The following is a 25,179-nucleotide window of genomic DNA, read 5'->3' as shown; positions in this document are numbered from 1 at the left end:
ATGAATGGACAAGCGCGGCATTGACGGCCGCAGGGACAGGGACAAACGCGCCTCTGTGTCCCCTCTCACACCTTCCCCTCCTCCTCCTCGGCCCCCGTTCTCCCAGGACAATGGCTCCATCCATGCCAAGGTTCACAGCTGGCCAGGGTGGGGGAAAGGCCAGGACAAGGGTGGGGAGCTGCCAGGAGAAAGGGATGCAGGAGGGAGAACAGCTCCAGCGAGGGGAGATGGGGGGATATTCCAGGAGGGTTGGAGGAGAGAAGGTGCTCTGAGGGAGGGCTCAGGGAAGTTTGGGAGGGAGGATCATCCTTTCTGCCTCCTTTTCCTGTGGAGCTTCCCAAGGAACATGCCCGTGGCCTGCCATGGCACAGCAGGATCATTTCCTCTGGCTCCTCACACTTCCTGTGCCTTGGGATATCTCCCACCAACACTTTGTCCTCTTGGGAAGGGGGAATGGAGGGTGTTATCTCCTTATCCCTGAGTTTTGGGTGTTTCCCAGGCCCTTGTCCTCCTCATCCAAAGGTGCTTGTGCCAAATGTATTAATCTGTGGATGTAAACTAAGGAGTTGTGGGATTATGTAGGAGCAGAGAGAGCTTTCCAGGGAACAGGGAGATGCTGCTGCCTCTGGACACTGGGTATTCAGGGAATACTGCAATGGTTTGGGTTGGAAAGCACCTTAAAGATCATCGAGTTCCAACCCCCTGCCATGGGTTTGGTTGTACTTCCCACCAGGCCAGTTCATTATTCCAAGTGTTTTGCCTCTGGAGCTGGCTCACTGTTACACAGGTTGTTTCTCCTGAGTCTTCCTGGACACCCTGTAAATTCTTTTTTCTCCCTAAGTCTGGGGGTTTGGCTAAATCCCACTGTCCTGTATCCCTATCCCTGATCACTGCTTTCCCTGCATCCAGCCCTGCTTGGCATGGCCTAGTTTCTCTAGGAATGCAGAGGGTTGGATTTGGGAGCAGGGATGTTGGCTGGGAGCTCACCAGGAAGGAGAGGGTCAGGTATGGGTGGGTTGGGAACAATCCTGGCCCCTCCATGGACAAGGTTTGGCAGGATGTGTCTTTTCCAAGCCCGTATCCATTGCACTGTGGATTAGTTAATTTTAATTCCATGACAACCAAATTTTCACAAACCCCCAAATTCTTACCCCTCACTTTGGTGTTTTCCTTGGGATCTTATCCCACAGATCCCAGAGCTCATCCTTGGCTGTGTTTTTGGTGTGGAATTAGTTGGAGTTTGGACCTTGTGTTTTCTGCTCTGGTATGAGCAGGGCATGCAGGAGCTGCCCGTTTGCTTTGGAAGGACAGGGCTGTCCTTGGGGATGGGCTGGCTAGGGAATGTCCCCAGGATGGTTCACGGGGTGGATGAACCTCAGCATGGCCTGGGACAGTCCCACCTTTTGTGATGGGAAGGGACGTGGGCCGGGTTGGGATGCGTAGGGACAAAAGGTGTCCTAATCCAAGGGACAAGTGCTTGAGGATGATATTCCTGGGGGGAATGGGATGAGGAGGGGCTGTGGTTCAGAGGAAAGGCCTGGGATCCCCTGGAAATGCCTTGGACAGTCGGGACTTTGCTCTGGGGTGGTCTTTGGGGAGCTGTGGGAGCGCTAGCTCCTTGTCCTGCTTTGGTTACACGAGCCCCGTTTGGGGGCTGGTTATCATCCTAGTCAGGTAATAAAGAGCATTAATTAAGAAGGAATGCTGGGCCGGGATGCAGGGGCAGCCAGGGGCTCCTCCAGGGTCACCGGAGGGGATAGAAGCAGCCCAGGGCTGGGTATGTGGGCAGTAGGGTGGTCATCCCGCCGTTCCTTATGGAAGCAGCTGTGTCCAGGTGCGCAGGCCAGGTCTCTGGGTTTGCTGAGGTGGCAGGCACGGGAGGGATGCTGTTCCCGGCTGGAGCGGCTTCTCCCTGAGGGGCAGAGCCGTCCAGGATGGGAAGAAGCTCCGAAGCCGAGCACTGGCCCTGCGGCTCCCTGGGCTTAGGCGGTGTTTGGTTTGTTTGCCATGGCCCGGATTCCTGGTGCTCGCGGCCAGGCCGGCAGCCAATCCCCCCGGGCCGAAGGATAAACACGGCAGGAGAGAGAAGGGGGTGAGGAGCGGTGCGGGGCCCCGGGAATGTGCCGATGCTGCAGCCTGGCTTGAGGATTGCACAACCAAGCCCTGGTGCACGGACACAGGGATGAGCCCAGGGATGCGCCAGGGCTCGCCGCTTCGCCAAGCACTGGCACTGCTGTGGCGTCCCAGGTGACTCCTGGTGGAGCTTCATTCCGTGTGTCCTGCTCATCCATGTATCCCACTGCTGCTCCAGCAGGTTCTGGAGGACCATTAAGAGAGGGACCACATAGAACCAGAAGCTCCTGGGGTCTCCTGATCCTATTTCACTCTGCACCAGTTTGGTGCAGATACCAGCTTGTATCGCCTCCCAGGCTGTTCCATGCCTCAGTTTTCCCTGAAAATTCTCCGGTATGTGGCTCCAATGGCACAGGGAAGCTCTGGGCTTGGTACAGCCTCTTCTCCTCCTCCTCCTCCTCCTTCTTCTCCTCCTCCTCGGTGTCCCCCCACCCCGGCTGATGTTCCCCAGCCCCTGCAGAGTGCTGACCTCGTCGTCATCTCCAGCTTCCCACATCTGGTTCGTGTTAGCGCATCCTGGGATGAAGTTCTCCAGCTCTCTCCCTTCCTCCCACCCCCAGGTGACCCAGGCAGGATTAGGGGTGATTTGAAGACAGGCAACAGAGTAGGAATTGAAGGGGGGGGGGGGGGGGGGGACTGTTATAAATAGAAATTCCATAAACTTCTCAGCCTATCACTCCAGGAAAATTCCGGGTTAAATCCCTTGGACCTGTAAATATGACAGTTCACGGAGGCCAGGCTCCCTTAACTCTTTCCAAGCCCTATGGCCCCATGCCCACCTCTGTGAGCACCCAAAACTGGGACATTGAGCCGGGAAGGTGCCACCAGGAGGGACGAGCCAGTCGGAGCAGGGGCAGGGAGGAGGCGGCAGGGTGGGAAGCACCTCCGTTGGGATATGGAGTGTGTTTGGAGGTTTGGGGAAGGCAGAGAAAACCAGTCCAAACATTGGGATTCCTGACATTCTCACACGTCCGGGGGCCTCAGCCCGCCCGGCTCAGCTCACGAGGAGGGTGCTGAGAGTTTTAACTTCTTGTTCTTCAGGCAGAGGCTGGGGGTTTTTGGGATTGCCACAGCTCTCTTCCCAGAGAAGAGTTGGAAACTGGAGCAGTGACATGGTGGGAAAGCAGGGTGGCAATGCCAGGGACAGGAGGAGGAGGGATGTAGGGACCTGGCAGGTTTGGGATGGATGAGCTCAGTGTTTCCCTGGGCCCCTCCATCTTTGCTGGGATGTCCCATGAGGAGCCATGCGAGTGTTGAGCTTCCCTCCTTGGTGGCTTCCCACTAATCCCCACTTGGGAGGGGGAGGGAATGCCGATGCTGTTGGGATCTCGTGACTATGGAGCAGTATTAGCTTTTAATTAATCACCTAAGCTGGCTTTGGTAAGAGCTACATGGAAGTTCTGGGCGGTGGGACATTCCTTGTCCCTGCCCCGATATCCCTGGATTTGTGCAAATCCCACTGTCCTGGAGCAGAGGAAGGTCCTTGATTTCTGGTGGGCAGCCACGTCTCCCCTCCAGCCCTGACGCACCTCTCGCGTCACCAGGCTTATCTTGCCCTCCTCAAGGTGACTCCAAGGAAGCAGAGGAATCCTGGAATGGTTTGAGTTGGAAGGACTGGAAAGCTCATCCAGTTCCACCCTCTTGCCATGGGCATGGTCACCTTCCACTATCCCAGGTTGCTCCAAGCCTCATCCAACCTGGCCTGGAACGCTTCCAGGGACAGGGCAACCACAACTTCTCTGGGCAACCTGTGCCAGGGCCTCAGCATCCTCAGAAAATTGGGAAGCACAGCGTTCTACTGCCTATAGAGACATCTCTTCCTTCCTGGAGGGTTCTTGGGCTCCTCTTCCACCACAGGGGAGCTCCTGGAGTTTGGAGGTATGAGGGAAACCTGCTGGAGCTGGACTTTTCTTGGACAGGCTGAGTCACAAAAATTGGCCAGGTGTCCTTTTTGCTGCTTTGATCGTGGATCCCAATGCCAAAACTTGGGATGAAGACAAGTTTCCTGATGACTTTTGGGATGGCTGTTTGCCAAAGGCATGCTGTGATTTATAGCCCAGGGTTTTTTTTTTGCTAAGAGGGAGGCAATGGAGCACGGGGTGGATTCCCACCCTCCTGGAGTGCTCATTCCTGGCAGGAGGTTTCGGGGATGTTATGGGATCACAGTAAGGGCTTGAAGAGGTGCCTTGGAAGATGTGGTCATTGTGAAGTGCTGGGAGCAGGCTATGGCAGAGATCCTTAGGGATGAGTGAGGGATATACAGATGATCATCAATGAGCTCCCATAACTCCGAGGAAAAGAGGGTGGAGCTGCATCACAGGAACTTCAGGACAGGATGCGGCTGTCACAGTGGAGGGACAGGAGCCACCTCTGTGCTTGCCTGGGATCTGCAACTCCATACTGGAGATGCTGGCACACCTGGAGATCCCAGAGGCTCTGCCTGCTCCATCTTCTCCTCACCTCAGTGCTCACCTGGAAGCAGGGTTGTGTGTCCCTGCTCCAGATGGATCCTGTGTTCACATGGAAAAACCTCCTCACCCTGTTCCCCAGGTCCCTGGGCTCTGCCATGGAGATGTCCCAAAAATGAACAGTTACCCAGCATTTCCCCCCCCTCCAGCCAAGGTTTCTAAGGCAGAGATCTCTGTGTCCACACACACCCTGTCCGCTTGGCAGAATTCCTAGCTGGATTTATTTCTGCCGATTTGCCTGTCTTGGTATGAAAAGGATTTGCAGAGGGAGAGCTGCAATTGGCCGGGGTGGGCTGGAGCCCCCCGGGCCGGCCTTTGCGGATCAGCGGGTGACCTTTCCTGGGAACCTGGGGGATCCAGGGGGTCAGGGGCTTCTCCTGGGCTTTCACGTGGGGTCTTTCAGGATGGTGTTTCACTGACTTCTTTATCAGGGCAGGGGGAGTTGGATCTTCTCTTCCACTTTCTTGGCAGTGCCTTTGGCACCGCGGGCTGGCTCCGGACTCCCACTTGGGAGAGACAGATAAAGGAAGGATTTTCTGTCAACAAAACCCTGCCCAGCTTCCCTGGAACAGGGCAGGGAGGGGAGGAGGAGTCCTCTGGAGAAAGGACAGGGAAATCTACTGCCTGCCCATGGAGCAGAGGAGAGGGAGGAAGGTCAGGAGCTAATCCAGAGCTGTGGTGGAGAAATTCCAGTGTGTTCTGCAAAGGGTCCAAAAGGAATCATGGAATGTCCTGAGTTGGAAGGGATCCCAAAGGATCTGGTCCCCACCATGTGTCTGAGTCCCCGCCCTGGCTTGTCCCACGTGCCCCATCTCCCAGGATGAGTGTGCGCACTGGGATGAGTGGGTATGGACAGCTGGCAATCCCCAGGGATCTGCTGACCTAGTGAGTCATCCCTGCCCATGGCAGGGGGCTGGAATGAGATGATCTTTAAGGTCCCTTCCAACCCATTCCGTGATTCCGTGATTCTCAGATCAGCTCCTTGACTGCACAAGGGTCTGGTGGTGTTTCCAAAGACCCTTTCCTGTCCTTCTCCCAGCTCATGCTTCCACCTCCTCTCCCCTCCAGGCCACGACATTAATGGAGCTCTGGAACCATCCAACATCGACACCAGCATCCTGGAAGAGTACATCAGCAAGGAAGACTCTCCGGAGATGTAAGTGCTTCCCTTGCTCCACAGCAGGAACGGTGTTCCTTGTGATTTTCCATGGAGAGATCACAGAATCCTGGAATGGTTGGAGTGGGAAGGAACCTTAAAGCTCATCCATTTCCACCCCTGCCATGGGCAGGGACATCTTCCACTATCCCAGGTTGCTCCAAGCCCTGCCCAGCCTGTCCTGGAACACTTCCAGGGATGGGGCAGCCACAGTTTCTCTGGAAACCTATTGAGCAGTTTCCAGCCCTGAAATTTGAGGAATCATTTAGGAATCACCTCTGCCCCTCCAGAGTCTTCCTGGACTGCTCTTTGCTCCTTTATCATTCCCATCCCTCCTGACTCTTTCTGGCTTCTTACCTCCAAGTTTTCCCAGTCTTTTTTGTTCCCTCTCTTTATCTCCCCAAGGGCACCATAAACGCTTTCCCTTAATCTGAGCGCTGGGAGCTCGGATTAAATCCCCAGGACTACATGAGTGTGGGGAAGGGAAGGATCTCCCTGTGTACCCCCACTTTGGGAAGGAGGACGGAGTAGACCTGGAGAGCACCAAGGGAATCTGGGAGCAGGGTGGGAGCGGGATCTTTGTCATAGCAGCTCTGTGAAGCTGGAGTACACTGAGCAGATCCCGCTGGCTACACATTCCTGGAGGTTGCTGTCCTGGGCACTTGAAAACTTCCTGGGTGTGTTTTGGACTCTTCCATCACTCCCACTGACCTGTTCTCCTGACGTTGTCCCATTTTCTCCCTCAGCTGCTTCCCTGAGATCCCTGCTCCCGCCAGCTACCCACACCCCCAGCCCTCCAGCTCTGCCAGCATCCCCGCACCACCCGCCAGCTCCATCAGCAGCGTGAGCAATCCCTCTCCCAGCGCTCCCCTCCACCTCCCTCCCGCCAGCAGCCAGCTCCCCATCCGGCATGGTCCTCTCCTGGCCAATCCCTGCGGAGCCGCCTATGGAGCTCACCTCAACTGCAACAACAACAATGGGATGGTGGTGCCCAAGGGCTTCCTGGGTGGCCACTGCCTGAACAACGTGGTCCCTCCAATCAAATCCGAGCCCAAGGCCTCCTACGCACCTGGGTAAGAAGGAATGGGATGGTGGGATGAGGGTGGGATGGAGGCTCCTCCGGGCTGGTGGCACCTGGAGGGTCCCACAGAGCAGTGACAGCTGTTGCTCTGTGTATGTCCTTGGTTTTGGACAAGTGGAGCTCCTGAAGCTTCCCAAAAGTTTTTTTGGGAAAATCCCCCACACCATCACACAGTTCTGGATACCTGTGCTGGACATCTGCAGGTGGAAGAACACTGGAGCATTTTTTAAGGAGGAAGAGACACAGAATAAACTGGAACAAGACAAAATTCAGTCTCTGGGATGAAATTCAGTCTGCAGGATGTTGCCATGACTATCCCAGAGGATAGTTTGCTACCCTGGGCAGGGAGATCATCTTCTTATGGACTGATGTTGCAGATGCTCTGCTCCAGAGAAGGAAAACATGGATCTGAGCTGGATGTGTCCTTTTCAACAAGCTCTGAGGGAGAGGAAAGGCAGGTTTTAGAATTGCTGCTGGACCCAACTGGAGTTATTCCCGAGAGGAGAAAGGATGTGGTTCCTGCTCTCTGGGATGGAAGGAGGGGAATAGTAACATCCCAAGGTGCTGTGCTGTGCTCCAGCCTGGATCTTTAGGTGGTGGTGGCCCTGAACAGCCTTCTCCCATGGGATTATGGATGCAAGGACAGTGATGCCAGGATGACTCCAGGACTGGCTCTTCTCCCTCTGCCTTGTGCCCTCTAGTGTTGCCACCAAGCACAACGGGGCATTCCCAAATTTGGGAACACTCAGCCAATGACTTTCACCCTTTGGATGAACTTGGAAAGACATCCCAGAAAGCTAAAAGAAAAAAATCTGCCTTTCTTTTATTCCCAGACCGGGGGGTTTTCCCTTGCAGTGATCCCAGGAGGATACCTGGAGCTTAGGGGGAATCAAAAGAATGAAGTGATGCCTTGTTATGTCCTTTTCTTCTGGATGCATCGGGAATTCTGCAGGATGTCATGAGCAAGGATCACACCTTGCTGTCAGAGGTGGAGACCTCATTTGCATGTAGCTGAACTGGATCAGCTTTGATGGCAGCATGCCTTCAGCATCCCAGAATGACTCTTCCCCCTTGTGCCAGGCTTTTTCCAGTGGACAGTCATGGAATATCCTGGAAGGGACACACAAGGATAATGGAGTCTACTTCCTGGCCCAAGCACCCCATGATGTGCTCAGGGACAATGTGGTGGATACCAACAAACCCTTCCCTTGGACTGGGCACTTCCACGCTACCTCCCTCTGGGAATCCTGCAGTGTCCACCTTTTCCAGCCTTCTGGATTCCTTAAATTGTGCTGTTCCCTTTTGTTACTGGCCAAGACTTGGCTTGCTGGTGCATAAATCCTGATAAATCCATGGGAAATACAGTATGAACTCAGATCCCACATGGCAAGGAGCCTAGAAATAAGGCTGGGAATAGATGCTCCAGCCAGGCATAGGAAGGGAATGATGGAAAGGTGCTCCAAGGGAAGGTGGAGGATGAGAGAGGTATGGCAGGGTGTTTTTTTTGGGATCACCCTACCTCATCCCTCCAGCCCCTGCTGTGTGCAACTTCCGATGGAGAATCCAATTATTGGGCCTTGGGTTTCTCTGGTCCAGGAGGATTCCATATCCTGGTTCCCAGCTGGAATTGTGGGTGCTGTCTGGACCAGAGGTGGAGCAATGTGTCCTGTGCTTTTCCTCCCCTATTCATTTGCTTTTTGGCTGGCTTTCATCCAACAAGCACTGAGATTTGTCTGGGATTATTTCACATCCATAAAGCTGATGGTATAGGATGGGTGAATGGAAAAGAATTCCTGTGAAAAATGGGAATGTGCCATGGTCTCCCTGCCTGTCCCTGCTGTGCCACCATACAGGACCTGGTCCTGCCATCCCTAGCCATGGATGTGCTGGAAAAGGCAGCTGGGAGCTCCCACTTTATTTTGGGTTGTGTGTCACAGTCAGAGCCAAATCCCGCTCCTGGTGATGTTGGAATATATCTAGGGGGATACAGAAGGAGCTGTGGTGGTGCTCAGGTTTGTACAGGCAAAATCCATCCCAGGGACTCCCCAGGTTCCCCAAAGCCTCCCATTTCATAGAGTCATGGAATTATTTGGATGGAAAGGGACCATATAGCCCAGCACCTGCCATGGGCAGGGACACCTTCCACTATCCCAGGCTGCTCCTTTTCCAACCTGGCCTGGAACAGCTTCCCGGAATGGGGAGAGAGCTCTGTGCATTCCACTTGATCACTGACATTTCCATGGGAAGCACACCTTTCCCTGGGAAGCAGATAAATTTCTGTTTGGCTTCTATTCCCTGGAATTCTCACTGTCAGCTCAACAAAATGTCCCTATTCCCAAGCTCCTGTGGAAACACTGGCAGTGATGGCAATCCCAGCTGGACACAGTCAGGGTGTCCAGGATCTGCTGCAGGTCCACCTGGGATTCCCTGCCAGATCCTGGAGGGTGCTTGGGTCCACGTGGACCTCTTGGTTGTGCTAGAAACTGGATTAAAATTACTTTCCCTTTTCTTTTCCCATTGCTCCGCAGCACTTTGCCGGACTCTCCCCCGGATTCCGGATCAGAAGCCTACTCCCCTCAGCAGGTGAATGGTAAGTGCTTCAAAAAGGGAGAAGGGGGAAAAAAAAAATCCTAATCCAAACCCCAAATCCCAGCATCCACCCCCTCTTTATTCCGTGAAAGTGGTTGGCTCTGCAATCTTTATCAGCCGGGAGAAAACAGGCGGCTGCACTACGTGGGGAGATTATCAGTTAGTAAATATCCCTCGGCTTTCGCCCATTGTTCCGCTCCCAGCTTTGGAAAAGGGGAGAGGGACCGGCACAGAAGGCGAGCTGAGACTCCGCAGACACGGAATCCGTGGTGGGAACCCAGAATCCACAGACACTGAATCCGTGGTGGGAATCCGTGGGTGCAGGGAGATCGTGGCGGGGTGGGATGTGGAGCTCACCATCCCCCTCGTCCTGCCCTCGGCCTCGGGAACACGGAGTGAGAGCACGTCCCTGACATGGAATCTGGCTCTGGGAAGCAGCCATGAACCCGCCATTCTCCAGTAAGTTCCTTCCCAGCCTTTCCCTCCCCTCCAGCTGATCCTGAAGATCTTAGCTCCCACTGAAATGGCACAGGGAGTGGCAATGGGACCCCCTCCAGGGTCGCTGCAAGGTACTCCTGGCTTCCCCCAGGAAAGCCACCAAGGGTTGTTTGGTCCCTCTGGTGACCTTCACTGTTCTTCCACGGAAAAACTCCTTGGGAAGGAAGGTGGGAAGGTTGTCCTGGTCTCCCTTCCCCCTCGGCAGGAGAACCCTTTTCCCCAGGCTCCAGCCCAGTCCCCACTGGGAACAGCGCCTGCTCCTTTTTTTTTTTTGTGATGGAAGAGGTCAAGAGTTCTGTTTATCTTGCTAAAAAAAATCCCTGGAATTCCTCCTGGCCCTTCCTTAAATATAACAAAGAGGCCGGGTTGCTCACCATGGGGAGAGCGACTTTGGGAGTGCTCGGAGCTCATTTGGGAAGGAGAGGAGGCTCTGGAGGGCACCCACAAAGCTGGGATTGCATTCCTGGAGATGATTTTCCCTGGATTTGGGAATGCCTTGGCACATCACTTGCCTATCCTTGGCTGGGCTGTCCCTGAGGCAGCTCCCAAAGGAAGGCTGGTTTGGGATTGAGCCTGGAAGGAGGAATCTGGTTCCGTGTGTGTGGAAAAGGCATTGAGAGGTCCCAGCAGGAAGCAGAAAACCTTGGAATGGAGCGGGATGAGTGGAAGCCAGCCTTGCCCCGGCAGCCTTCAGCAGGAGGACCCAGCGCCAACATATTCCAATTTTCCAAACCTTTCGACGGGAGGAGTTTCCCCATCCTGGTCAAGCGCTTTGGCCTTGTTACTCAACCCCTGCCTGGGTGTTCTGAGGCCAAAGTCCATCCAGCTAAGCCTGGAAGGATCCAACAGATCCTTCCCTTGTGTCCCTCTCCGTTTTCCCAGAGGCTGTGCCCAGCTTGGCCAGTCCCTGGATGCGTTTTCCATCCAGTTTTCCACGTTGGAGCATGAAGAAGCTTTGTCTTGCATTTAAAACAAAGTCACTGTCCCTTCCTACTCTGTGGTTTTCTCATGTCCCAGGAGTCAGTCCCTCATTCCTGCCAGGTTTGTGGTGTCCTGTGGGGACACCTGAAGGCACAGGTTGATGCAAAGGAAAGGCTGGAAAAACAGATGGGCTTTGTCCTGGTGAAGAAAAAGGAGGCTGGAGAAGGACTTTGGACAAGGGCATGGAATACCAGGACAAGGGGGAATGGCTTCCCACTGCCAGAGGGCAGGGTTAGATGGGACATTGGGAAGGAATTCTTCCCGGTGAGGGCAGTGAGGCCCTGGAACGGATTTCTCAGAGAAGATATGTCTGCCTCATCCCTGGAAATGTTCAGGGCCAAGTCGGGCAGGGCTTGGAACAGCCTGGGAGAGTGGAAGATATCCCTGCCCATGGAAGGGAGTGGATCTGGAATGTTGAGGTGATGAGGAGCAGAACAGGAAGGGACATGGATTTGCATGTTCCTCCACACCCCAAACATTTATTTTGATGCTGGTGTAGTCAAATCCTCTCTAATTAAGGAATGGCTTTAGTATCCCATTCCAAATGGAGGAGGAGAAGGGTGGGATTGCATTTGAATGTTCCTTTTTTATTTATTTAAATTCAGGGATCAAAGTCTCCTCCTAGTTTCAGTTAAAATGTTTAAAGTGCCCCCTCAGAAATCCTCCCTGGAAGTGCTGGGGCTGTTCAGGTCATTCCATTGTCTCTTCTCTCTCATTGTCCCATGGAATGTTAGAATCCTGGAATGGTTTTGGTGGAAAAGTACCTGAAGGTTCAACTCATTCCAATCCCTTGCCATGGGCAGGGACACTTCCTGGTTGTCCCAAGCCTCATCCAGCCAGGGTATCCAAGATAAACAGGTCAGTGTTGGACCTGGGATCAGGACACTCCTAACTACGGCTCTTTCTCCTTTTCCAGATCCTCACCTCCTCCGGACCATGACTCCCGAAAATATGTGTCACCTGACTCCCCCTTCCCGCCTGGAGCACCCTCCTCCTCCACCGCCTCCTCCTCCACCCCCTCACCTCCAAGGTCCCCCCCCACCACCCCCACCACCCCCTCACCCCCTCCAGCCGCAGCACAATTCCCACTTTCCCGGCCTGCAGCGGGATATGTTCCTGAAGGCCGAGCCCCTGATGCCTCCGTACGGCGTTGGGCCAGGAATGGCGCCCGCTGAGCTCCACCATGCCCAGCAATCCCAGATGCTGCACCAGCTCCTCCAGCAGCATGGAGCAGAGTAAGGCCTGGGAATGGCGGGGGTGAGGGAATGGGAGCTGGAGGTGTGTGGATTGCCTGGAGTGGGGGGTTAGTGGTAGGAACAAACAAGGGGAGATCTGTGGAAGGTTCCCTGCCCATGGCAGGGGGTTGGAACCGGATGAGCTTTAAGGTGTCTTCCAACCCAAACCATTCCGGGATTCTGTGGAATTAAAGATGTGGCTCAGCACATGTGTGATGCGGACTCAGCAGTGTGGGAGAAGGTGGGGCAGCGCTGTGGGAATGTTGTGTTTTCCATGTGAGATCCCACTTGTCCTGGTCACGGGTTGTGGGATTGTCACCTCCCGACTCTCCGTTCCCTGCTGAGCCTTCCCGCGGTATCCGCAGCCTCCCGGTGCATCCCGCTAAGAAGCGGAAACACTCCGAGTCCCCCCCCAACACCCTCAATGCCCAGATGCTCAACGGGCTGATCAAGCAGGAGCCGGGAATGGGATCCGTGCCGCTCAATCCTGATCGCGTCCAGACGCCTCCCTGGCACCAGCCGGGTGCACTCTCGCCAGGTACCCCCATTATCCCCTGAATTCCAACCCCGCTCCCACCGGGCCAGGGGCCTGGGAGGAGGGAAGACTGTTGCCAACCTGTGGGATTCACCCCTGGCCTGCATCTGGTGCTGCTCTGGCAGTCAGGAGGGGAAGCTTCGGGCAGTACCAGTCACTTCCTTGGGCTCCCACCCCTCTGGATACTCGGCCCAGGGAGTAAAATCGGGATTTAATCCATTTTAACATTCTCCACAGGCCTGATTCAGGATAACGACAGCCTGAACGGCTCCTACCTGGATCCCAACTTCCAGTCCATCAAGTGGCAGCCACATCAACAGAACAAGTGGGCAACTCTATACGATGCCAACTACAAGGAGCTGTGAGTAATTCCTTCGCCTCTGGAAAAAGTGGAGCTCATATTCCTTGTGCAAGTGGCAAGCCTCTGGGTTTGGGAGCATCCCACTCAAAACATGGGATAAGGATCTCCCTTGGCTGGGCTTTGTGGTGAGGGTAATGTTCCCCACTGCCCCTTTCCCACTGGGAATGTTACTCCTCTACACTTTTTATGGATAATTAAGGAATAGCAGAAGGAATTTCACCAGCTTTGGTGATAATTCTGCAGCCACTCAGACCTTGCTCACCATGGAGGGCTTTACTGGCAAATCTGTCCTTGTCCTGAGGAATGCTGGGATGAGCAGCACCTTTTCCGCCTCCCTAGGTTCACCAGGATCCTACAATTTAAATTTAGGATTGTGAATTCCTAGTGTGGGTGGCTGGAGGTCATCCAGAGCCACTTCAGGAGAGCTTGAGCAGCATGGAAAGGAGCTGTAGGAGGAGGAGTGGGAGTGGCTGTGGGGGTCAGAGGAGGAAGGGAAGAGAGGGAAGGGGTTAGGAAATCTAGGAAGTGGCGGACAGGCCAGAGAGGAAGTCTGGGATGACCAAGACAGGGAAGGGAGAAGTGGGAAGGTGGGCTGGGAATTGAGGCAGCAGTGGGTGGAGACAGCACACCGGGAAGGAGGAGTGTTCAGAAGGAAACCACTCTGGATCCTCCCTGCATTCCTGGGAGGTGACAAAGAGCTGGCAAGCAGTGGGATGGCTTCCAGGCACCTCTCAGGGACCCTCTGTTCCCTCCCAATCTCCCCCCTCCTCTTTCCACACAGCCAGCTGGGGTCCTGTGGGGGACACAGAGCAGGTAATGCTCCGGTGCCTGTGGATAACCCAGGATCTGGGAATGGGAGCCAAGGGCTCCAAGGGTGGGGGCAGAGTCCCAGCTTTCCCACACAAATCTGCTCATCCAGTGTTTATCCCATCTTTCATCATGGTGCCAGGGCAGGGAATTCTCCGTTTGAGCTGGTTACCTCTTTTCGACTCTGTGGCTGTTTTCCCACCCCACAACAGGAGAGGGATAATTTGGGAAGGCAATTCCTTCTGGTTTACCTAGCCATTTCCATAAAGGAGTATCAGCAGCCCCAAAGCCACCCTGCACCTTTCCCTGCTCTCCACCACCAGTTTGCTCCCTCTGGATGGTGGGATGGGGAAGGCTGAGCATCTCCCATGGATCCTGCCCCCAAAATCCCTCTTCCACGTGCAGGAATTCTACTGCCACCTTCTCTGACCTGTCTGGACACATCATCTGTTATCCTTTGGTTTTCCAGCCTTCCTTCTCACTGCTTCCTGCTCTGGGAAAATGATTTTCCATCCCAAACACATCACAGCTTGTCCCAGGCCACTTCCAGGCATTTCTATCCCGATTCCAGAGATCCCAGATGGATTGGCAGAGACAAACTCCATGGTATTTTCTGCTGGGAAGAAAGAAGTCCAGAGGAGTTGCTGGAGAACAAAACCAGCCTTGCTCTTTGGATCTTGGGATCACTTCCTTAATTCCTGCTTTCAGGGTTTAGAGTAAAAGCCAGATCAAACCCACTCCTGGGGCATTGAGGTCGTCATCCTGTTGTGTAAGGAATAAATTCCATTGAGGTGACTCCGTGGAGATTTGAGGAAACCACGTGGGCTTTGTTGTGGCGCTGGATTTGAGCGGAATTAAGGGTTAAAGGTTGATTAATTAATTTTTAGCTCCACTTTACCTCAGGGGACTCTTCCTGCTCCTGTGCAAGGTGGACCCACATCTCTTTTTAAATGGAATATCCCTTTATTCTCCTGGTGCAGCACTTTCCCAGGATAACAGATGAGAAACACACAAAAAAGTCCATCTTTCCTTGCTCCTATAATGGCATTTTTTAAGTTGGTTAATTCAAATTTGGCAGTTGGGAATTGTCTCCTTCCTTTCTGCTTTTGGGTGTCCTCAGCAAAAGAGCATCATCCAGATGCTCTTTTATCCATATCCATATCCAGATCCATAATTATTCTCCCAATTTAGCTTCCAAGGAGCAGCCTTGGAACTTCATTCCTAGTCTGGTTTCTGCTGGAAGCTGTCCCCAGTCTCGATGTGCTGTTTGAGTTCCCTGTGATCCAGGTGCCCAAAACCTTTTCACGGCCTCAGGAATGTGAATCATCTGAATTATCTGATTTTTCCTACTCTTGATCCTAAGAAAAGAGTCCAGGAAGGAGGTGAAGGAGGGAGAGCATGGGAAGCTGTCCAGGTTCTTACCAGATTTTTGGGAACGATTACAGGGCAAAAAATACAATTAATGCTATTCCATGTTTGCCTCCCTTTGCACACAAAAAATTAGGTTCCATAAGGGGATGGGGTAGGGATTAGGTTCCATTCCAGGCTCATGTCTCAGGTTTTGCCAAGGAATCTGTGTTGTTGAAGGAGAGAGAAATCCCTGGATTAATTTTATGGATAACATAGATTTTTTTTGGCCTTTTGCTCTGACTTTGTGGTTTTAGACTTAGTGAACTTTTCCAGGGATGAGCTTGTTTCCAGCAGCGGAGCCGAAGAGGCCTGGAACCGGGCAATTCCCTAATTTACTCCTGGGAGAAGGAGCCATTCATCTCCCTGACAGCGGGCTCCGATAAATTGCAGCTCCCTCCTCCTTCTCCCAGTTTGAGGGAAGGCAGCTGGGAATAGTGCAGCCCTTCATGGAAACATCTCCATGCTGAGGCCAGAGCCTTAGAACTGGGAAACTGGAAAGGTGCTGTTCTTTTCCCATCCTGCAAACTGGTGTTTTCTGCGGGCTAATCCTGGGGTTTGGGGGTTGCACCCTTTGGCTGGTAGAAGTGTCTGGATAAACAGCTCCGAACTTGGCTGTGCTGCACATCCTGGATCTCACCAAGGGAATGGAGACCAGTGGGATGTGGTCCAGACCTGCTGGATGTGTTTTGGGATATGTGATACGGGGTGCTGGTGATGGATCGTGGATGTATCCCGGGAAGCTGAAGGGAATACGTAGTATGGGCACACAGGTGGGGCTGTGTGGGAAAGATGACAGTGTCCTGCTGCTCAGCTGGAGTTTGTGTCCTGGAAGCAAAAGAAATCAGGGATTGCATGGAATTAGGGAACGTTTTTGGATTAGGTTTTTGTTTTAGGAGTGGTTTAGATAAGAGGAAACCTGGAAGGGAGGGAGAAATGGGGGAACATGAGCATCCCTCTGCTGCCCTGCTCTTGGCAAAATCCCCATACAATTCCTGGTGGGAAGTTTGCAACCCCTCACCCTCACTGGGATCAGGAAAAACCTCATCTCATCCTGCCCTTCTATCCTGCCTTAATCCACCCCTGTCAGTGGGGATGTTCAGGATCAAATAATCCATTTGACCCCAGACCTTTTATTCCTGACACTTTGCCCTTTGGCCCCTGCACTCTCCCTGGAAAAGCCAGCATGGAAAGCAGCTTCTTCCCTCTGGTCAATCCCAGTGCAGGGATCCCGATTTGGGGAATGCACCAGCCACAGCCATTGGGAAAATGGTAAAATCAGTGAAAAGGAGCCTCAGGAAGGGGATTGTGGAAGACCTGGAATTTCCAGAAGGCAGAGGAGGGGGAGCCTGCCTGTATCCCCTCTGTCAGCACACATTTAGCAGCCATCAGTTTTCTGGTTTGCGAAGCATTCATGGCTTGGAAATTCACACAGACCCTCCCTCTCCTTGGCTCTGCCAGTTAAAAACAGTGGGAAGACTGGTGAGCACTCAGGAGCCATAAAAACAGCCAGGAATGGCTTCACCTCCCTTGGGATGAGGGTGCTTGGGTCAGCTTCAGCTGCATGTCCCAGTCAGGAATATTCAGATGGAGAATCCAGGGCTGAGGCTGGGAGGAGGTTGAGGAATTCCTCTCATGCCTCTGGGCTAAGGTAGTGCTCTGCTCCCACCGCCTGGTTTGTGTCTGGAGCACAGCACAGCATTCCCGACTCCCTGGGATGTAAGGAGCGAGTAATTCGTCGTGACCATCCCAGAATCACTCGTGGCAACCTGGAATCACCCCCTGGCTCTCATCCACATGAACTCCTCAAGTGATTGCAGGGGGAGAATGGTTTTATTCCAGAAAAAAAGGAGAGATACCAGTGCAGAATCCTTATTGTCTGCTTCCCAGGGTCTCCAGAGTTCTGCCATATTCCTTACTGTCAGTCTGTCCAGCTCCCCTCCTGTAGCTCCAGGGAGAATCTGTGTGTCTGTCTGGAGGTCAGAAGTGGTTTGGTTTTGGGGGAAAATGCTCCATAGTTTTTAGCCTGAGATCCAGGGCTGGGCTGAGCTCCCCGTTTACCTCATCCCTGGTTCCTTAATTAAAAACAATGGGATTTGGGTGTTCTGTGGGATGAGATGCAGCTCCTTCCCCCCTTCCGAGGGCCCACCGGCACAGGACTGGGCTTTATGGACGGTGAGGAAAATGGACTCACTGCAAAGGCCACATATTTTCCTGATTCCCATGGAAACCAGCCCATTAAGGAGATGTAGATTAAACCTTTCCAGCTGGTGTGTGTTCATGGAGCAGCCAGGACCCCTCCTCCTCCCTCTCCTCCTCCTCCGGACCTATCCGCTGGGAGCTGGACTGGAAGCTTTTCCGCAGCAGCCAGAGCAGGTGGTTGTGATTTCAGCAGGAATTTGGAATACAGGGGTGTACAGCCTGGTAGAAGGTGACACTGGGAATGCCACAAGGTGTGGGTCACTCTGAGCTGCTTCTCCCAGTGAGCCACATTAAAAGGATGCTCCAGGCTTTGGACAGACTTTGGAACTGGGATCTCCATATTCATTCCCAGTTGAATGGGAAGAGCTGTAGAATGGTTTCAGTTGGAAGGCACCTTATGGATCATCCAGTGATGATCCATGGGCAGGAACACCTTCTGCTAGCCCACATTGCTCCAAGCCTTGTCCAGCCTGGCATGGAACACTTTGAGGGATGGGATATCCAGAGTTTCTGTGGGAAATTCCTGGTCTCACCTGCTCCCTCTTCCCAGCCCGATGCTCACGTACCGCGTGGATGCCGACAAGGGCTTCAACTTCTCTGTGGGAGATGATGCCTTCGTGTGCCAGAAGAAGAACCACTTCCAGGTCACTGTGTACATCGGAATGCTCGGCGATCCCAAGTACGTGAAGACCCCCGAGGGCCTGAAACCCTTGGAATGCTTCTACCTGAAGCTGCACGGAGTGAAGGTAAGCAGGAGCTGAGGGACCACAGCGAAGCCAGCTGGGAAAAGAGGGCTGGGAACAGGTAACCTCTTCATGTAGTAGGGGAATGTGTGGAATCACGCAATCATGAAACTGGTTAGGTTGGAAAAGCCCTCTAGGATCATGGAGTCCAGCCCTTCCCTCAGCACCACCAAGGCTGACATTAATCCATGTCCCCAAGTGCCACATCCACACAGCTTTTAAATCCCTCTAGGAATGGTGACTGCCCTGGGAAGCCTGTTTCAATGTCTGACCACCCTTTCCATGAAGGAATTTTCCCTAATATGGAGTCTAAACATCCCCAGAGGCCATTGAAATACAAGCCCTGAGATGGGCTCAGTCTGGCTATCTTCAGGATTGCTTCCCACTCACCTTTGACTCCAGAGGGATAAAGGGACTTCGGGAAGATCCTTCCACCCTCAACTTTTTTGACATTTGGACAATGCCCACCCTCAGGCTGGGTGTTCCAAGTCCGTACCAAGTCATGTACCCAGTCATGGAAGGGTGGGTAGAGAGCTGGGAAGGAGGAGGTGGGAAGGGGAAGGTCTCTGTGCTCTCTGCCACATTCCCAAATCCTTCTCTCCAGCTCGAGGCCTTGAACCAGTCCATCAACATCGAGCAGTCGCAGTCGGACCGCAGCAAACGGCCCTTCAACCCCGTCACGTGAGTATGTCCGTGTGGGAATGAACATCCTGTGTTTCCAGGGAATAAGCAACAGCAGGAGAAGGTGGGAAAATGGTGGAGTTGGAGGTCTCCCACTCCACTGTGTGGGTGTCACTCTCTCCAGTTTTTCTCCTGTTTTCCTCTCTTTGCATTCCCAACCCTGCTCTGTGCCCAGTTCATAGACCTGCCATGGTGGAGCAGGCCAGGAGAAGGCCATTCCCAAGAAAGCCCTCCTCTCCAGGTTGTGGCTCTAGCTTCTCCATACCTGGTTCCTCAGGGCTTGAAGAATGTGTTGCAGGTCCCAAGATTGGACCGGTGTCCAGTTGGAAATGAGGGAGGAGTGTTGGTGGGTTCAAGGCCTCCAGGTGCAGGAAAACTGTGTACTTCCCCCCTAAGGAAGGAAGAGATAGGAGAGGAGTGGGAAAAGAGAGACACCATTCCCAGATAACCACCATTCTCACTCATTCCTTTGTTTTCCTTTCCTTCCAGGGTGAACCTGCCCCCAGAGCAGGTCACCAAGGTCACTGTGGGGCGGTTGCACTTCAGCGAGACCACGGCCAACAACATGAGGAAAAAAGGCAAACCCAACCCAGACCAGAGGTGAGAGAGGACACGGGGGCCTCCTCCAGAACATCCTGAGAATCCTTTGGATCTGCCCATCCCTGGGTTGGGCAGAGTGGATGGAGTGGGATGTGGGAATAGGGCCTGGATTGTGGACACTAGAAGGGTGTCCCTGCTCTGGGAGGGGTTGGGGGCACCCAGCACAAGGAGAGGGAGTGCTGCGAGCCCACCGTAGTGCCCAGTGATCCGGAGAGGATGGTGATCCACCTCTTCCCAGCAAAGGCTGTGTCCCTGAGCTGTGTCCTCCTGCAGGTACTTCATGCTGGTGGTGGCCCTGCAGGCACATGCCCAGAACCAGAACTACACGTTGGCAGCTCACATCTCTGAGCGGATCATCGTCCGGGTAAATCCCTGTCTCCTCCCTCTATCCACACTCCTTTGCTGCACCATCCTGGGCTGATTCCCACATTCCACATTCAGAAAATATGTGGATGTGGCACCTGGGATTGTGGTTTAATGGTGAATGTGATGGTGGTGATGGGTTGGCTTTGATGTTCTTAGTGGTCTTTTCCAAACGTGATTTCCCACCTCCTCCAGACTCTCCCTGCCTTGCTTTTCCTGTCCATGCTTGGGTTCTGGCTACAGACTTTCCATACCTGATTCAAGAACCTGTTACAGGAATCCCATTCTCCAAACGGAATCAGTGTCCAGTAGAACTGTTGGGAATGAGGGAAGAGTGTTGTTGGAACTCTGCAGCAGGAACAAGAAGATGCAAAAATTGGGAAAAAAAATTGGAAAATTGGGCACTTTCCCAGACCATCACCTTTTCACTTCCTAAGGCAGAGGAGCAGGAAAAGAAAGGCACCATTCCCAGGCTCTTCCAGGGTTTACTGGAGCACTCAGCTCCAAAACATGAAAACAGGTAGTAAAACCCAAAGAGGGACCTCAGACAAGAAGTCCACAATGGATTAGGCAGCTTACAGGATGTCCAGCACAGGATTTCAGGGAACTGCAGGTAGCCTGGAATGCTCTGAATTTGGGACTTAGGAGTGTCATCCATGTCACTTGGTTTCCTGCTGTCCTGAGTGGCTGGAACACTGATTGCTGGGGGTAACAGCTGAAGGAAGCAAGGATATTCCTTTAGGGAGAGGAGAGGAGCAGGAAGGGCCAACCTTCCCCATCTCTGCTTCCCAGCACTCCCCTCCCTGCCTTTCAGTCTGTTGCTGTTTTCCCGTTTCTCCACAGGCTTCCAACCCAGGGCAGTTTGAGAGTGACAGTGACGTGCTCTGGCAGCGGGCGCAGCTCCCAGACACTGTCTTCCACCACGGCCGCGTGGGAATCAACACGGACCGCCCGGATGAAGCCCTGGTGGTCCATGGCAATGTGAAGGTCATGGGGTCCCTGATGCACCCTTCGGATGCCCGAGTGAAAGAGGACATCCAGGAGGTGAGAACCTGGAAAACAGGGCGGGCTTGGGGTCACCAGGAGTCTGAAGAACTCAAATGATTCTTGTGGGTCTCCTCCAACTCAGGATATTCCATGATCCTATGACTGTAGAGTGGATGGGAAGTGCCTTAGGATTCTTTCTGTCTCAAGCACAGCCAGTCCACCATGTCTTAGGGAATATTGACTCTTCCAGTGCTAGCCAGAAGTGGCAAACAGTGGGAAAAAGGTGGAAAACAAGTGGAAAAAAGGTCAATATGGCAGGTACCACACTGGGCCTTGCCAGAGCCTGGGTGAGAGGCTTGGATCTGCTCTGAATTCCTCTCAGATGGATTTTCCTGTGCAGAAAAGCTGGATATAATGTCACTTATTTCTGGGAGCTGTCTCTTTCCTGTGTCTGGTTCTGCAAGAAGACTCAGTCTCCTGATTTCCCCATCCAGGGATCTTGTCCCAACCTGGACATTAACCCCATTGTTTGTCCCTATGGCTGCTCAGAGCACAGTTCAGGGCTCAGGATCTCCCACAGAAGATCACATGGGCCATAGTGGGTTGTCCTGCTTGGATGAAGAGTGGTGGGGATTTGAGGAGCAATATCCCATTGGGAATTCCATGTGCCTGTTTTGTCCCAGGTGGACACCACAGAGCAGCTGAAGCGGATCTCCAGGATGAGGCTGGTGCACTACAGCTACAAACCTGAGTTTGCAGCCACAGTGGGCATTGACAGCACCTCTGAGACAGGTACATCCCATGGGAATATGCCTCTGACACAGGAGGAATTCCCTGTCTTTCCCAGGGACTGTACCGAGCTCTGTACCAGGGCAGCTCCCCAGGTGTGGGGTGGGCAAGAAGGGCCTTTTAATCTCACAAATTAAGGACTCTAGTGCAATTTCCTCTTTAGTGAACAGGAGAGGAGGTGGGACTTCCCACAGGGAGAAGGTTTCTCCAAGCACACTATGGTAGGGTGATGATCCCTATCCACAGAATTTGGGGAGCAGCCTTGTCTGACCATCATCTGTCCTTCAGGGTCTCCAAGGAGCCCTTCACAGCTTGGAATGAGCTGGGAACAACCCTGGTGTCACTCCCGGAGTGTCCAGGGGGTGCAGGATGCTCCCATCCCACTGTTCCACCTCCACACAGGTGTCATTGCTCAGGAAGTGAAGGAGATCCTCCCGGAAGCTGTGAAAGATACTGGGGACTTGGTCTTTTCCAATGGGAAAACCCTGGAGAACTTCCTGGTGGTGAACAAGGTTGGTGGCAGCCTGGGGGGCTGGGGAACCTGGCTCGAGGGAATCGTGGAGCTGGGTGTGGAAGAGGGAAAGTGTGATGCCTGGGAAATGCTCCCAGATGAGTTTCAGAGCCAGCTGGTCTTCCAGAAGTCGGGAGCAGCCCTGGGTGGATATCAGACACTGGCAGGGAGGAACCAGCCTGATGCTGGTGAAATTTGGCAGCATCTCCCTTGGGAAGGGCTCCTTGTTGGCAGCTTCCTGCAGGGAGGCTCCCGGTCCTAATCTCCCTTTCCCAGATAAGATAAAGTGCTTATGTCAGGATAACCTGGAGCACCTGGTTTCCTGACCTTTCCCAGCCTGTGGCAGCCTGGTTTCTGCTCTGGGAGTCGAGGGGACAGTCTCCCACAGCACTCATGGATCACCCAGATCCAGGTGTGCCTCAGCCTGCTGGCCTGATTCCCTGACAGGAGCGGATCTTCATGGAGAACGTGGGAGCCGTGAAGGAGCTGTGCAAGCTCACGGATAACCTGGAGACACGGATCGATGAGCTGGAGAGGTGGAGCCACAAGCTGGCCAAGCTCAAGAGGCTGGACAGCATGAAGTCAACTGTGAGCTCTGGAGCCTTCAGGTACCCATGGAGCCACAGGGAATGTCCCCTTTCATCCCAGGAATGGGAATCCCCCCTCCAAGGGGCAGCTTGGATTGGGAAGAGGGAGATGAGGAAGGAGTGGGATGTTGGCTGGTTTTGCTTGGCCTGGAGTGGATTCAAAGAGCTGAGCTTGGGGAAGTTTGGAATTCCCACAGGACCAACCCAACAACACCCAGGATGGAATGGTTTCCATGTTTCCCTAAAGTCAGTTGCTTTCTCATGGCAAAGAGTTTCCTATACTTCCCATACTTCCAAAATCTCCATCCTGACCCTGCCTATGCCAGTTTTGGGGCAAAGCACCAAAAGGGTTTGTGACTGTCACACCACAGAGAGGTCTTTTCCCTCCCAGAAAATCCCATTTTTGCCTGGGAATGGTTTGGAGAGCTATTCCTGCCCAGCTCCACTCCATTTCTCCTTTCTCCTTGCAGCCAAACTGGGAGCCAGTTCAGCCGGGCAGGAAGTGTGCCCCACAAAAAGAGACCCCACAAAGTAGCCAGCAAGGTAAGGGATGGATCCCAAAGGAATAGCACCGGGAGCAGAGAAGGCTCAGCCTGAAGAAAAGGAGGATCAGGGGCAACCTCACTGTCCACAAATCCCTGGAAGGAGGTTGGAGCCAGGAGATCAGGCTCTCCTCCCTGGCTTATCCAAGAGGAAATGGCCTTAGGTTGTGCCAGGGAAGAGCTAGGCTGGATATTAGGAAAAATTCCTTCATGGAAAGGGCAGTAAGGCACTGGAGCGGGTGTGGAGTCCCTATTGCTGATGGGATTTAAAAACCATGTGGATGTGGCACTTGGGGACATAGATTAGTGGTGGCTTTGGCAGTGCTGGAGGAAGGGTTGGACTCCATCATCCTAGAGGGCTTTTCCAACCTCAGTTTTCCCATGATCTTCCTTTCTATCTCCTAATGGAGACATTAAATGACTTGTAAACTTGGGGAAGTCAGGTTTTTCAGGGAGGCAAGAAGAGAGCTCAGGATGGGCTGGGGGAGATCTGTGCAAGGACCGGAGCAGTGAGGGAGCTGAGCTGATCCAGGAGGTCCTGAGCTGATCCAGGATTTTTTCCCTCGCAGTCTCCGTCGGTTGTCCCGGAGCAGGCCTGCATCAGCCAGCGCTTCCTTCAGGGCACCATCATTGCCCTGGTCATCATCATGGCATTCAGGTGAGATCCCACTCCTGGGCTTCTGCATCTGCTCCCTCCAGCTCATCCCTTGGGGCTGGGCCATCCATGGGGTGTGCAGCAAAGGGCTGTGGATCTGCAGCTTCTTCCAGAGAATCCTGGAGTGCTTTAGGTTGGAAGAGACCTTGAAGTTTATCTGGTTCCAGTCCCCTGCCATGAGCTGGCAACTTCTGCTATCCCAGGTTGCTCCAACCTGACCTCAGGTGCTTCCAGGGATGGGGCATCCATCTCTCCTGGGCTGGAATCCCATGGAAGCAGATTGATCCCATGCTGTATCCTTGATCCCTGCTCCTCCTTATCTGTCCTTCTCTCTTTTCTAGTGTGGTGTCCATGTCCACACTCTACGTACTGAGCCTGCGCAGCGAGGAGGATCTCGTGGACATCGATGGGTGGGTATTTTGGGAATCGCTGGGAGGGATGAGGTCACCTGGGAGAGGCTGGAGCACAGAAACTGGGATTACTGAGCACAATTCCAGAGCTGCAAACCCTGCCAAGCACAGCCACACACCCCAGTGTGATGGCAGTTGAATTGAGCAAGAAGTGAGGAATAGAGAAGGAAAAGAGAATGTCCTGTTAGGATGTGCTGAATGTTCCTTGGATGCCTCAGCTGGACTAAAACAGCCTCATCCCACTGATGCACCAGGGCTGGATCAGCTTTGGGAGATGGTGTAACCTGATAACGAGTCTCTTTTTCTCCCTCTCTTTTCCTTCTCCCATTTTTCTCCCTCCTCTCCTCCTTACATCTCTCCTCCAACACATTTTCCTTCTGCTTTGTCTTTGGTTTCCCCATTTTTGTCCTTTCCTTCCCATTATCTTCCATATCCTCTTTCATTCCCTGTCCTCCTGGTCATCTTCCCACTTTCCTGTTCTCCCTGTTTCCCTGCACTGTCCTGTAGCTCCTTTGCTGTACCCACTGCCTGTCTCCTGGCCCTCTTTCGGCATGGGGGTCCCGGAATTCCGGTCGCTCTGTGTCCACGGTATGTGACTGTTTCATTATTTCATTATTTAATTTCTTTGTCCTTTCTCTTGATTTCTTTTCTTTTCCCTGCACCACGAAAGACCAAGAAGCTGAAAACAGAGAAAGGGATGTGAGAGTTCCAGTGGGATTCCAGGAGGAAGGGTTATTGGATCTTGTCAGGGAAGGGAAATTAGGAGTAGGAGATGGAAAAATCAATTAATTAAAAGTTAAATAAAGAAATTGCATCCTTCAGGGAGAGCAGGAGTGAGATAATGCTGTGTAAGGAAAA

The 25,179-nt window shown here is 53.2% G+C and overlaps 1 protein-coding gene across 6 annotated transcripts in view; it reads left to right on the top strand.

Annotated features, from left to right (window-relative positions):
• Positions 1-25,179, top strand: part of MYRF (myelin regulatory factor) — a 44,228-nt gene that overhangs the window by 11,961 nt on the left and 7,088 nt on the right. For 4 of the 6 annotated variants that reach the window (XM_058860955.1, XM_058860948.1, XM_058860932.1 and 1 more), the window contains exons 2-19: positions 5,670-5,757; positions 6,504-6,830; positions 9,367-9,428; positions 11,823-12,141; positions 12,507-12,679; positions 12,914-13,037; positions 18,004-18,199; positions 18,801-18,877; positions 19,367-19,477; positions 19,751-19,841; positions 20,684-20,884; positions 21,511-21,619; positions 22,019-22,128; positions 22,575-22,735; positions 23,185-23,257; positions 23,826-23,914; positions 24,253-24,321; positions 24,829-24,909. In XM_058860955.1, the coding sequence (XP_058716938.1) occupies positions 5,670-5,757; positions 6,504-6,830; positions 9,367-9,428; positions 11,823-12,141; positions 12,507-12,679; positions 12,914-13,037; positions 18,004-18,199; positions 18,801-18,877; positions 19,367-19,477; positions 19,751-19,841; positions 20,684-20,884; positions 21,511-21,619; positions 22,019-22,128; positions 22,575-22,735; positions 23,185-23,257; positions 23,826-23,914; positions 24,253-24,321; positions 24,829-24,909 (2,461 nt within the window). The remainder of the gene's footprint in view (positions 1-5,669; positions 5,758-6,503; positions 6,831-9,366; positions 9,429-11,822; positions 12,142-12,506; positions 12,680-12,913; positions 13,038-18,003; positions 18,200-18,800; positions 18,878-19,366; positions 19,478-19,750; positions 19,842-20,683; positions 20,885-21,510; positions 21,620-22,018; positions 22,129-22,574; positions 22,736-23,184; positions 23,258-23,825; positions 23,915-24,252; positions 24,322-24,828; positions 24,910-25,179) is intronic. The other 2 variants (XM_058860963.1, XM_058860940.1) reach the window with 1 other exon arrangement.

The sequence above is a fragment of the Poecile atricapillus genome, chromosome 1 (assembly GCF_030490865.1).
Source record: "Poecile atricapillus isolate bPoeAtr1 chromosome 1, bPoeAtr1.hap1, whole genome shotgun sequence".
Lineage (NCBI taxonomy): Eukaryota > Metazoa > Chordata > Aves > Passeriformes > Paridae > Poecile > Poecile atricapillus.
Note: the sequence above shows the minus strand (reverse complement) of the source record. Positions and strands in the feature narration are given on the sequence as shown.